This window comes from Rhincodon typus, chromosome 17 (genome assembly GCF_021869965.1).
Source record: "Rhincodon typus isolate 14 chromosome 17, sRhiTyp1.1, whole genome shotgun sequence".
NCBI classification, from domain to species: Eukaryota; Metazoa; Chordata; class Chondrichthyes; order Orectolobiformes; family Rhincodontidae; genus Rhincodon; species Rhincodon typus.
The window spans coordinates 35,509,407-35,522,531 of record NC_063348.1 but is presented as its reverse complement, the minus strand read 5'-3'; the positions used below and the strand labels follow the sequence as shown (position 1 = coordinate 35,522,531).

Here is a 13,125-nt window from a genome sequence, read left to right as displayed (position 1 = left end):
TGTTTCTGATTTACAGCACCCGCAGATCTTTCGGTTTTTATTTAACGTTAGCTGTATTTTTTAAGGATTTTATACCTGTATCAAGTTGAAATTAATATTTAAGAACATATCTACAGGTGACTATTCGACTTGGAAGAGCTCTACGGAAAGGGGAATATCGTGTGAAAGTGTACCAACTACTGGTGAATGATCCAGAGGTAATATTGATTACTTTGACTCAACCACATTCAATGAATAATAATACATTTGCATTTAGTCTTAAATCTGTGAAAGCACTGGGAATGCTTGGCTCAGGTTCTGTGTTTCAGTCTCTGCAATGGACTTGAGTATAATATCAGAAATAGGCGCAGACCACGTGGCCCCTCGAGTCTGCTCTTCTCTCAGGAAGATCATGACTGATCGCCTGCAGCAGTTTCACTTTTCCTGTTTCCTTTTCAATACCTCAACCTTCTGAGTTGAGAATGTTACCCATTGAGCCATGATGGACACCTTATGTCAGTTAGGTATAGGTGAAGTAATTTTCAGTTTTCTGAAAAAAAAACTGTTTTACTGCTTATGCGGTAGTTTTAATTATCTTGGCAATTGATACTGTCAGATTAAATGTTGGATAAGGCTGATAAAGATATGTGATTTCTGTCTTGTCATGGTATTTTTGACCATGCCTAAATCTTACGCCCCTCATATCTTAAATTTTGCTTGAGTTCAAAACATTTTAACTTATGTACAAAATCACAGCTCAACGACTACACAAAAGCAATACAAACTAGTTCAGTTAGTTCGTTAATTCTAGTTATAGAATTTCCTACTTTGGGATTAAAGTGAAGAATTGACTGAAGTAAATATGTAAAGAATTTGCCTTGGAAGTCATGAACATTTTTAAACTTTCTTTTTTCAGTGCCATTTGGTAACCAAATTCGAAATAACATTCCATTGTCACAAATTACTAAATACTGTAAGGAGCTGCACATAGTGGCTGAACAGTGTTGACCAACATGCACACATTAAAACTTTACAGAACTAGAAGGCTTCTGGTGAACATTGTCTGCTACAGCTTTGTCAGTAGACATCTCCAAAAGTTAACTTACCATGGGACTGGGTGATCTCCTTCCATTCCGTAATTCCTTTTGTTCTACCAAGGAAGACAAACCATCCATCCCCGTCCAAATATCTTTTGCTTTACTTCAAGCCTATTTACAGAATAACCTGTGTGACAAACGAGCACAGCAGCCTGGTTAAGGAGTTAGGCACCTGACTATCAAAATATGATTTCAAATTCCACCTGTAAATCTGAATCATAGAAGATCATAGAATGATCATTGAACAGTGCAACACAACACAGCACAGGGGCAAGCTGTTTGACCCAATATGTCTGTGACCACCATGATGCCATTGTAAACTAATCCCATCTGCTGGCACGTTGTCTGTATCCCTGTATTGCCTGCCTGTTCGTGTGTCTCTCTCAATGCCTCTTAAACATTGTGACCGTATCTGCTTCTACAACCTTTCCTGGCAGCGTGTTCCAGGCACCTACCACCCTCTGGTTTAAAAAAAAAATCTTGCCTGGCATATCTCCTTTAGACTTTCCTGTTCTCACCTTAAACCTATATCCCTTAGTATTTGAGATTTCCACCCTGAGAAAAAGCCTTCAACTGTCCAAGTTTCTCATAATTTGATATACCTCTATCAGGTTGCCCCTCAGCCTCCAATGCTGTAGGAAAAACAATCCAAGTTTGTCCAACCTCTCTCGATAGCTTATACACTGGAAATCAGGCAAGATCCTGATAACGAAAACAGAAATTGCTGGCAGATCTCAGCACGTCTGACAGCCTCTGTGGAGAGAAATCAGAGTTAATGTTTTGGGTCCAGTTACCCTTCTTCAGAACTGATGATAGTGAGGAAGAAGTTTTATTTTAAACACAGAAGATAGGGTGGGGGAGGGGATAAGGAGTGAAAATAGGTAGAGATACAGCCCAAGGAGAGAGAAAAACAGTTGGACATACAAAGGCGTGAACAACAGTCAGCCTAGGAGAATGAATAAATGCTATTAGTGGCTGATAATGGGTAGAGTGTAGCGACAAATTTAACTGTATTTGATGACCTTGAAAAAAGTCTCTTGATAACTGAAGAATTTAACCTGGAAAAACCTGAGATTTGTATACTTTTAGCCTCCAATAAAATTCCAATTCCAGAATTATGTTTGAAGAAAAGACTGTTATGACTGTATTCTGTGTGCTCTTGTATTGCAGCCCTGTAAATTTCTGCTCGATGCTGTGTTTGCTAAAGGAATGACGGTGCGCCAATCAAAGGAGGAACTCCTTCCTCAGTTGAGAGAACAGTGTGGGTTAGATCTTAGTATTGACAGGTAGGAATTGACATTGATCCATATTGTAATAATCAGTTGGGCACCTATTAGCACTTGTTTGCAGAATAACTAACACCTGGTCACAGGAGGTGACAACATGATTGAAAGCCATTTGTCCCATATTGTCTTTTCTAGCATATATATCATTATTCTTTTCGTCCTCTGCTGGGTTTACATATAATCTTTAACTATCTGAATTCTATTTTAAAATTGCTCTGCTGCAATACCAGCAGAGCTAAAATTTCAATCTAAATATAGCAAAGAAAACCAAGTGTGAATGAAAGATTTCAAATTCCTTTTGTCATTTCAGGCTGAGGTATGGAGATATGTATAACTGTCTCGATTGATATTTTGATCTTTCATTTGATAATGATATCTGTTTCAGAAGAGAAATCAAATTAAGTAACAATTTAGATATGACTAACCTAAATTTCACATGTTACCACAGAGATTGTGAACACTACAAAGCAGTTGCTGAAAGGACTGTCCCTTACTTTGTTAAAATAGTAGTTAGATTATTGTGGAGAAATTGATTCAATATTGGGCTAAAAGTTGAGAATTTGCATATGCAATCTTGCACCAATTAGAGCATCAGCTTTACTTAACTGTTGCTGAATTTTGTATCAGTCACTGGCATCTCAGATTGGAACAAAAATTTCATTCCTGGTTGTAATGGGCCTACTGACACTAATCAAAGAAATATTTTCTCTTCTGCAAATGAAAATTGGCTTTATTTTATATTTCCTCTGCCTTTGAGACTCCACTTTTCTTTTACATTAGTGTGCAGATTTGATCAATGTTTAACATAAGAACAGTCCTCATTGCATAGGAAACTTCATCTGAGACTTTTTTTAAAGCTGTATCAGTCTCACTTATAATTTAACTGCATTAAATCTCTGCCAGAGGACTGAAGATAGTTTTTTTCCAACTGCAGCCTTTCAATTCTGTGAGTACAGATTTTGTAAACATCTGGCTGTCTTCCACGCCCTTTGGTTTTTTCAATACACACGATGCTTTTTGCAAATGCAGGTATCACTAAACACTTTTTATTTGCTATTTTATTTTTTTACAAGTTGCTGATGTGACTGAGTAGGACAGCATTTATTGCCCATTCTCGGTTGCTGTTGAAAAAGTCATGTCATTGCTTTGAAACATTACAGTCCATATGATGTTGGTACATTTTCAGTGGTAATAAGGCAGAAGTTCAGGATTTTCTCCCATTGAAAGTGAAGGTATAGTGATATAGTTCCAAGTCAGGATGGTGTTTGTCTTGGAGGGCAACCCATATGAGATGATGTTTCCAATGCATCACCTTCCCTCATCTTTCTTGGTGGTCATAAGTGTTGCTGAGAATTAAGTAATCATTGGCAAACGTTCCCACTTCTGACCATGTGATGGAAGAAGGTCATTGACACAGCTGAAGCTGTTTGGATCTGGAACACAACACTCAGGACTCCTGCAGAGATGTCCTGGGACTGAGATTATTGCCCTCCAACAACCATGTTATCTTCTTTTATGTTTGGTCTAAGGAAGTATTTGCTTCCATTTTATCTTGCCTTCTGTTGTACCACTTTATCTTGAGAGGTATAATGTAGCTTCGTCAAACGATTGTCACTTTGAATAATTGGTAGCAAACTCCTCCGCTCATTAATGTTAGTGCTGCTATGCTTAAAGGGAATTTTGAGTTTCTTAGCATTTCCTTTCACCTTCCCTGGAATGCTGACAATGAGAGTTGAGAAAACCGATCTGTTGGGAGCGATACATATTGGCTATTGAAAAGGTATTCGTCCCATTGAACTGGATTCTGCAGGAGAATTGTCTGAATTCTTGTGGAGCTGCCTTCAAGAAGAACACTAGTGTTTGTTTGACAGCCCTCCTATTGAATTTGGAGAATGCAGCAGAGGCACTGCTGATTTCCGTATCACACTGAAGTGCTCTTGCTGCATAGTAAATTTCTCTTCACCAACCCTGCTCTCTTCACCAACTTAATATATGTCAATTATTACTCCACAATTGTGACGGGACTGTTAGATCCTGCCTTAGATCTTCATCAAATTGACATCAGGGCAGGTCTTATACAGTTTATGGTAGGGCCCTGGGTAGTGTTGTCAAATCAAGACCTCGGGGGTTCAGGTACATAGTTCTTTGAAAGTTGTGTCATGGGTAGACAGTAGTTGAGGCATTTAGCACGCTTGCCTTCATTGCTCAGACCTTTGAGTACAGGAATTGGGACGTCATGTTGAGGTTGTATAGGACACTGGTTAGGCCACTTTACAAGTACTGTGTACAGTTCTTGCCGCTCTGCTATAGGAAGGATATTATTAAATAGGAGAGGGTTCAGAAAAGATTTACTGAGATGTTGCTGGGACAGGAGAGTTTGAGGCTGGATAGGTTGGGACTTCTTTCACTGGAGCATAGCAGGTTGAGGGGTGACCTTTTACAGATTTATAAAATCATGAGGGGCATAGATAAGGAGAATAGCAAAGGTCCTTTCTCTAGGGGTGGAGAGTTCAAAACTAGAGGGTATATTTTTAAGATGACATGAGAAAGATTTAAAAAGGGACCTGAGGGGCAACTTTTTCACACAGAGGGTGGTGGATATATGGAATGAACTGCCAGAGGAAGTGGTAGATGCAGGTATTTAAAAGACATTTGGATGGTTACGTGATCAGGAAGTTTAGAACAATATGGAGCAAATGCAGGCATGTGGGAGTAGTTTAGTTTGGGGAAAGTCGGTCAGCATGGACGAGTAGGACTGAACGGTCTGTTTCTATGCTGTATGACTCTGATTCCAACTGCCGGAGAGTTTTCTACCTGATTTCCATTTACCTCAATTTTGCTTGGGCTCCTTGATGCCATACTTGGTCAAATGCTGCTTTGATGAGTTTCAGTCCCATAATGAATCAGTGTTGTTATTGAGTCTCCAGGTAGTTTCCACCGTTTGTTTAGAAAATGAAGAACTCCGATGTCTGTGACCTGGGAAAGAAAGTCATAAAGAGAAATAGGGCAGCCAGTTTGTACACAGCAAGTTTCCACAGGCAGAAGCGTAATAGTGATGTTGATTGAGAGATAAATATTAACCCATGATGCAGGGGATATCGTTTATGCTCTTTATAACAGTGCCTTGGAGTCTTCTATACCCGCAGAAGATGATAGATAGGGCCTTGCTGTATTGAAAGCCAGCAGCTTTGACAATACAGCACTCTCAGTCCTGTACCAAAATGTTAGCCAAGATTACATGCTCAAGTCTCTGGAATGATTCAGACCTGAAAGTATTAGTCACTGAAACTTGACTGACATAATTATAAAGATTATTGCAAGCAACCTTACAATGATATTAATAAATTATATGGAAACAAAGTGGTTCGCTTTATTTTCTTGTTAAATATTATGTGCCTCTAAGTTAATAATAACTAATGCAAGATTTATTGAAAAACACAGCTGGTGAGACCAAGCACTTTAATTGATCTGAATCGTTTTTCAGGCTGCCTTCACAATACTACACTGTCAATGCATTAACACAATATAACTTGACAGATAAAAGGCTTCCTTTGGCGGATAATCTGTATTGTATTTTAACAGGTTTAGATTGAGGAAGAAAACCTGGAAAAATCCTGGGACAATCTTTCTGGACTACCATATCTATGAGGAAGATATCAACATATCCAGTAACTGGGAGGTTTTCCTTGAGGCACTTAATGGTAATGCTTCTTCAACAAGAAATTTTATATAAAGGAGCTTTATTGTTTAAACAAAACTCCAGGTGCTTCACGTAAACAAACATAAATAAAAAATAACACTGCACCACTTGATGAGATATTAGAGCACATGATCACAGAGGTAGATTTTAAAGAACTTTATAAATAAAGTATAGAGGTGGAAGAGTATAAGGAAGAATTCCAGAGCTTAAGCCTTCAGTAACTGAAGGCACTGCACAGATGGTGGCATAATGGAAATCAGAGTGCAGAAGAGATCAGAATTGGAGGAGTGCAAGTATTTCAGATGGATGTGCAGTTGAAAGAGGTTACAGAGGTGGAGAGTATTGAGGCAGTGAAGAGATTTGATAAGTGAGAGAATTTTAAAGTCAAGTTTGTGGCAACTAGAAGTCAGCAAGGAAGTCTTTAGAACATGAGCACAAGAGGATAATGGGGTAATTGACACGAGGTAGGATGCCAGCAGCAGAACTTAGGTCCAAATGATAAATGGGAGATCAGCCAGGAAAGGTTTGAAAAGTTGTGTCTACAAGTGACTGTAGCAGGTGAGTTGTGGCAGAAATGGGCGATGTTACAGATGTGGACATAGGCAGTCTTGTTGGCAGAGAGGGTATAGGAAGCTCAGTTCATGATCACATAGCATATTATATTACAGCAAGTCAGGTTCAGGCTCAATCCATGGAGAGAACTGGAGTCGGTGACTAGTACGCAGTTTGTACTGCGTACAGAAGGTATTAGATTTGGTCCTTCTAATATTTAATGATTTGATCATTTCCTAAAATAATTTGAAACAATGATGAGACGTGGAAAAAAGACTTCATTGGTTAATCACTGACCTTTTTCTGTCTACCTTTCCAAATCTCCTGCATTAACCCTGTGCCCTGGGACAATCATTGGAGCTGTAAGCTGGAAGAGGTTACCGAGACGAGGATTAGTAAGCCTATGATGGGATTTGACTATTAGAATATGAATTCTTCAACTACAGGCTTTGAGGGACCTGACCTTCTGTGGGTCGACTGGACTCAGTGCTGGTTACCATTACCTTGCAAAGTAATTCTGCGGGCCAGTGGCCTACTTAATTCTACAGACGGTTATAAGTAACCTTCTGCTTTATTAGCCACTTAGTTTTGTGTGTGCTTCACATCTGGTCTGGGTTTGAATTACTTATTTGGTTTTTAATTTCATCCGTATGCTTATGCTGACATTGCAAAAGTTGCTTGTTTTGCTTGTCACATGCTGAAATGTCTGTGTAACCTTAAGGTGAAGAAGCAGTTGACAGCATCTGGTGCCGTTGATATAATGGGATCTTTTTAATCGCTCAATTCATTTTGGAGATGTGTGTATTTACTGGCTTTTATATCCCACCCCAAGTTAGTCTTGAATCACCTTGAATTGCTGTAGTCATTAGGGTGAAGACACTCCTGAAGTATCGTCAGGAAGAGACTTCATGTCAGGGTGACGGGAAACTTAGAACATAAATAGGAGCCATAGAATAGGTCACACGATCACTTGAATCTGCTTCCCTGTCCAGTAACATCATGATTGATCTTCCTTGTCAATCTCAATTCCATGCAGGCACTCAGAAATGTGATTCCCTGTGATATCTTTGCTAACCTTCAATACATGCAGTGACCCTTCATCTAGTAAATGAATTCCAGAGATTCTCAGTGTGAAGAAATTTTTCTTAGTCTCAATCCAAAATGCTTTGACAATGTGCTAACTTTTTTTTGACTGTGATCATTCTTTGTCTGACTAGTTGGGGGAAAGAAAGAAATGAAAGCTGTTAAATATTAAAATAAGCCAATGGGGTTGGAAGGAGAAACCCGAACTGTAGTAATAGGCTTAGCATTTAAAATGGAAATTGGGACACCAAGAAACTGCATTCACAACTTTTTGACTAATTCTTGGGAAGCTGGCTTTGCTGGCAAAGTTAGCATTTATTGCTCATCTCTTGTTGACTCTTGGGGAAGTGGCAGTAAGTTGCCTTTTTAATCCACAGCTATGCTTGTACTAATGGTGCTCAGGCAGTGGTGGTAGGGAGGGATGTTTTTGATAGGGTGAAGGAATGGTGCTATATGACTTGGTCAGAATGAATGGAGAAGACTTGGAGGACCTGTGTATTATCTTGCTTCTTGTATCCTTCTCAGTGAGTTGTCAGGCTGGGAGATGATGTTGTATTAAACTTGGGAAGTAGCTGCTTTGCTTCTGGTAGAATATAGTATACCCACAGTGATCCAATAGTGAATAAGAATGCATTGGAAAGGCGGCCAGTTTGGGTGCACAGAAGAATGATAACCAAGTCCTGTTGCAAGTTCTCTTATGTTCTTTTTGGTCTTTCCCTCAGAGCCTGAGAAGATGAAGTCTCTGTCACAGTTGGCAGTGTTGACCAGACGGTGGAGGCCATCCTGCATGAAGCTGGAGCCCTTTCAAGAAATTGTCTTGGAGAGCAGCAGTGTTGAGGAGCTCAAAGAGAAGGTTTGTAACTTCAAGCAGCCATTTCTTTCTTTTTTAACAAAATAAATTTGATGAGATGCTTCATTACACACAAATACTTTCTAACTGCAGGGCTGCTTTGATAATGAGCTGAATCTTCTTTGAAGAATAGTGGTTAACAATTTGTGCTGTTCTTAATGCACAGGATGACCAGTATGTTCAGGTGGTGGAGATACGCCACTTGTTGCAAATCTCCAAAGCTAACTGGTTGATTTACACAACTCCTTCTGTTAAGTTTACACAAATGGAACTTGCTCGATTATCAATTTAAATCCTCATTAAACATGTTGCAGAAAATTAGTGCTTCTGATTAACAGTGCAAGTACCATTTTAATACCATGTTGATTTTTGTTAAAACAATGTTAATTAACCTCCCTGGCCTACGAAGTTAATTTAACTGATCAATCTCATTTCTGTCGGGTAATCAGTTAATAAGATTCAAAAGACTTTACAAATTTTGAACTTTCCCCTTTGTGTCTTTTTAGTCTGTTAATCTAATTTTTTTCCCCCTTCTCTTTAGTACTTTTTCTTAATCTGATTTGACCCTAATTAACCCTGACTGTCATTCCTGTTTCTTTCTCACTCCTTTATTCTCATTGGCTAAAGACGATCCCTCACCAAACTTCATTATCAGTTCATGTTCTCACCAAGTTATGCCATGTATTGTTTCATGTTTACATTGGGCAAATTGGTGAAGGAACAATACTGGACCTTTAGGATAAGTCTAATGTCCTTTTACGGAAGCAAACTGCTGACTTACCTGGTCTGGCCTACATGTGGCTCTAGACCCACAGCAATGTGGTTGACCTTTAACTGCCCTCTGGGCAATTAAGATTGGCAAATACTGGCCTAGACACTGATACCCTCATCCCGTTTTAAAAAAAGTAATTGGTGCAAAAGATGATAAATCCTGGTTATGATGATCAGAACTTGATATTGGAATAGGGATAAATGCAACATCTCCCTTTAACATAGCAAAACAATATCAAAGCCCTTAGATATTTTTGCTGCTTTTGTCCATGAAGCCAAGTCTATTCAATCTTTAAAATTTTTTCTCCTTATTTTGTCACTTATAAAAATATTCTTGAAATAAAACTCAGGAGAAATACAGAGGCTGTAGAGCTCTAATGAGAGTATATGTGTGATAAAGGATAGGAGAATGGCCAATGTAATGCTCCTTTTTACAAAGACTTCATTTGGGTAACCTTTAGCCATTTTAGCATCCATGATAAGAAAGATTTTAGAAAATAAAATTTACTATATATGTCACCTTGTATGTCCAGATAAGGAGAAAATAGTTTTCTAAAGGAGAAAAGTTAACATGAATTTCAAAACGGATAATTGAGCTTGACAAACCTGGTGCCATTACGTATGGTGATAAGACATGGGAAATGAGAGAAATGGATATAGTGTACGTGGAAGTTAGGAAAGACCGAGGTTTAGGCAAATAAGTGCCAAAATGTGCATATATTTGCATAATTTATGCTTTCATTGCTGTTGAAGGCAGCGTTTTCTCATTCTCCAGAGACAATGAAGCTATAAAAGCATGTTTGCAATTTGAGGAAATTACTGAACTGCTCTTGAAAAGAAAATGATTAAGTATTTGAAAGAACAAAAGTTTTAAATGGGTTAGATGCAGGAAAGTTGGACTAAATGGATTGCTCTTTCAAAGAGCCAGCACAGATATGTTGGACCAAACATAGGAAGGAAAAGGGAAATTGAATTAACTGGGGTACTTCAGAGATCTGCTTTGAGTGCACTGAACTGAATGATTGACCATCTGAGGTGCAAAATTGAGAGATTCTGGAACTGATGTTCACTTGGAGCTGTCAGTTATGGCCACTGCCGCTCCAAAGTGTTCAGCAGGCAAACTATATGCCCTAATTACTAAAAGGGAGGGAAAAATGTTTCAGGTTACAACTGTACCATTTTGCAACTGTTGCTTTTCAAAAGAGGACGATAACTGGTACTAGTTTGACATTTAGATATGATCTCCTGTTGGCAAAGATAATCACATTGAAAATTGATCAGACCAGTTGTGGGATAAAATTTTTTGTAATAATCATATATATAATTAGAACATTTCATCTGATCTTTTGTACTTTTTGTTTACCAGCTACATGCAATCAGTGAAATTCCTATTGAAAACATAGAATTTGCGAAGGTGAGTAGTTTAAAAAGAATGGCTCAAAGTAATCATTCAGTTTGTGCGAACACAATTGTAGAATATAGTGTCATTTTTAATATTATTTGGAATTTTAGAGTGTGAACCCAGGAACACGCTTGACAGGCCTTTGCTGGCTTGATCCTTTTTCCACTCTACTTCATCTTATTCTAACACTGTATCATATTTTAATGCACTAGTAGTTTATTCCTAGTCTTTTGGGTATTCCACTCTAAAGCCATGCAGAAGGTATTTTTGAGGTTGTAGACATGTTTGCCAAGCCAGTGGGTTTAGTTGCAAAAGTTTCATTACCCTCCTAGGTAACATCGTCAGTGCGCCTCCGGTGAAGTGTCGGTGTTCTATCCCGCTTGTTATTTATGTGGTATTTTTGTGGAAAAGTGGGGCACTAATCCTCAGTAAACATTTCCCTTTTCCCCTACTTTGTCCCCCTCACTTCCCAAACCCCCAGTCTTCTGCAACAGTATGCTTCTAATACAAATAGCACTTTTGTGATTCAATTGTTTAATTGCTTCTATTAGCATTAAGGGAGAGTCACTGGTAATTCACTAACATCACTGCATATTATGTATTGTGCAGGGCCGGGGAACATTCCCATGTGATATTTCAGTACTGGAAATTCACCAGGATTTAGACTGGAATCCTAAAGTCTCAACTCTGAATGTTTGGCCACTTTACATCTGTGATGATGGAGCAGTCATCTTTTACAGGTAAAAGGGTTCACTAAACTGAGCAGGGCATTATAACATCTCATTTTAGTAACTCCAGATTAGTTACAGCTATATTGTTGAAATAACCACTATCTGGATGAATACAAGACTTGCTTTTGTATAGTGAGTTTTGCAACATCAATGTCTTAAAACACTTTTAAGAACTTTTGAAATGTAGTGACTGGTTACAGTGTTGAAAATGCAGTAACCAGTTTGCACTTAGCAAGTTCTTCTCAAACAGCAGTGTAATAATGACCAGGTAGTCTGTTTTAGTGTCATTAATTTAGATATAAATATTGATCAGGACATCAAGAACTTCCTCCTTCTCTTTAGCATGGTACTGTGGGATCTTTTATGTCCACCCGAGAAGGCGAACAGTGCCTCTGTTTAATGTCATATCCAAATGACAACATTTCCAATGGTTCAGCACTCGCTCTGTACTGAAGAATGACAGCCTGGATTTTTGTACTCATGATTCAGGGGTGGGACTTAACCCCCTTTGAATTTGAATTAGAATGTATTGGCAAATCTCCACAGAGGGTCTTCCAGTTCCTCTATCTGGTTTATATTCACTTGTTTTGTGTTTGGGTTCAGCTATGTAAAATCAAACCCACTATAAATTCTTTAATGCATTACTTTAAAATGGCTTTTTCATTGTATTGAGTAAGATGATGACAAGATGTTATCCTGATGTATGCCTTATTTTTACCAAAAAATGCAAAATCCCATTCTAGTCAAGTGTTCTAATTAGCTTTTCTGCACTCCTTTGCAGGGACAAGTCAGAGGCCCAGATGGAGATGAGCGAAGAGCAACGCAACGGGCTGCTGAAGAAAGAAAGCAGCCGGCTGCAAAAATCAGGCCACCGGGTGAATTATTCACCTCGCAAAGAGAAAGCACTGAAGATCTATCTGGATGGCGGCCCCATCAAAGACTCCAGCCAAGACTGAGACTTGGCCCAGCCGGGCCCTGGTTGGGTCGTCCCTGGAACCGAAATCTGATTCACCACTGCTGTGTAGAACTCCTGTGGCTGTCCCATTCGTCATTAGGTTGTCCTAATGACACCAGCACTGATTGGCTTATTGGCCACCAATCAGAAGCCCAGTGCCCCGTTGGGGGATCACTGTCTGACTTTGAATCATGTTGTGCACTATAGTCTATTGTACTGTAAAGTTAAAAGGGAAGTGCAAAAAATGGGGTTAAAATGATCGAAGATGATGTGGACTCTGCACATATTTGCTGGAAATACTAGACCCCTCTGCGCAAAGGGGATTTTGTAGCTAAATAAAAGCTGTGCACAGTCCTAAGAATTTGTCATTTATTTTATTCATAAGTGTGCACATACCTTATAAATTTTAAAAAATGCGTACTCTATATGGGCTAGGGATGGGAGGTATTGGCGGTTGATTAATGGCGATGGAGCACCATCAGCAGTGTAGAAAGAGGCAATTCTTGATTATAAATGGAATGAATGAATACTATCTGCAACTTTGACTTGGCCTGGAATTCTGTGTGTTTTATAAATCTGCACTCACTCATTTTGTCTGTAGTGACTGTGACGGGTTTACTTTTGTGTGCCAGGTTGTAGGTTTTGAGGTTCCAGCCCTTGTAATGTTTTTGTGAATGTACAGGCATCGAAGTAAGCTGCAGCTTGGCATAAGTTAACTG

General features: G+C 38.9%; 1 protein-coding gene across 1 annotated transcript in view; it reads left to right on the top strand.

The window, feature by feature from the left end:
* Positions 1-12,764, top strand: part of LOC125485274 (ubiquitin carboxyl-terminal hydrolase 47-like) — a 13,810-nt gene extending 1,046 nt beyond the window's left edge. The window contains exons 2-8 of the mRNA XM_048607347.1: positions 117-197; positions 2,247-2,362; positions 5,945-6,063; positions 8,420-8,550; positions 10,685-10,732; positions 11,330-11,460; positions 12,233-12,764. Of these exons, the coding sequence (XP_048463304.1) occupies positions 117-197; positions 2,247-2,362; positions 5,945-6,063; positions 8,420-8,550; positions 10,685-10,732; positions 11,330-11,460; positions 12,233-12,407 (801 nt within the window). The 3' untranslated portion in view covers positions 12,408-12,764. The remainder of the gene's footprint in view (positions 1-116; positions 198-2,246; positions 2,363-5,944; positions 6,064-8,419; positions 8,551-10,684; positions 10,733-11,329; positions 11,461-12,232) is intronic.
* The last annotated feature ends 361 nt before the right edge of the window (positions 12,765-13,125 follow it).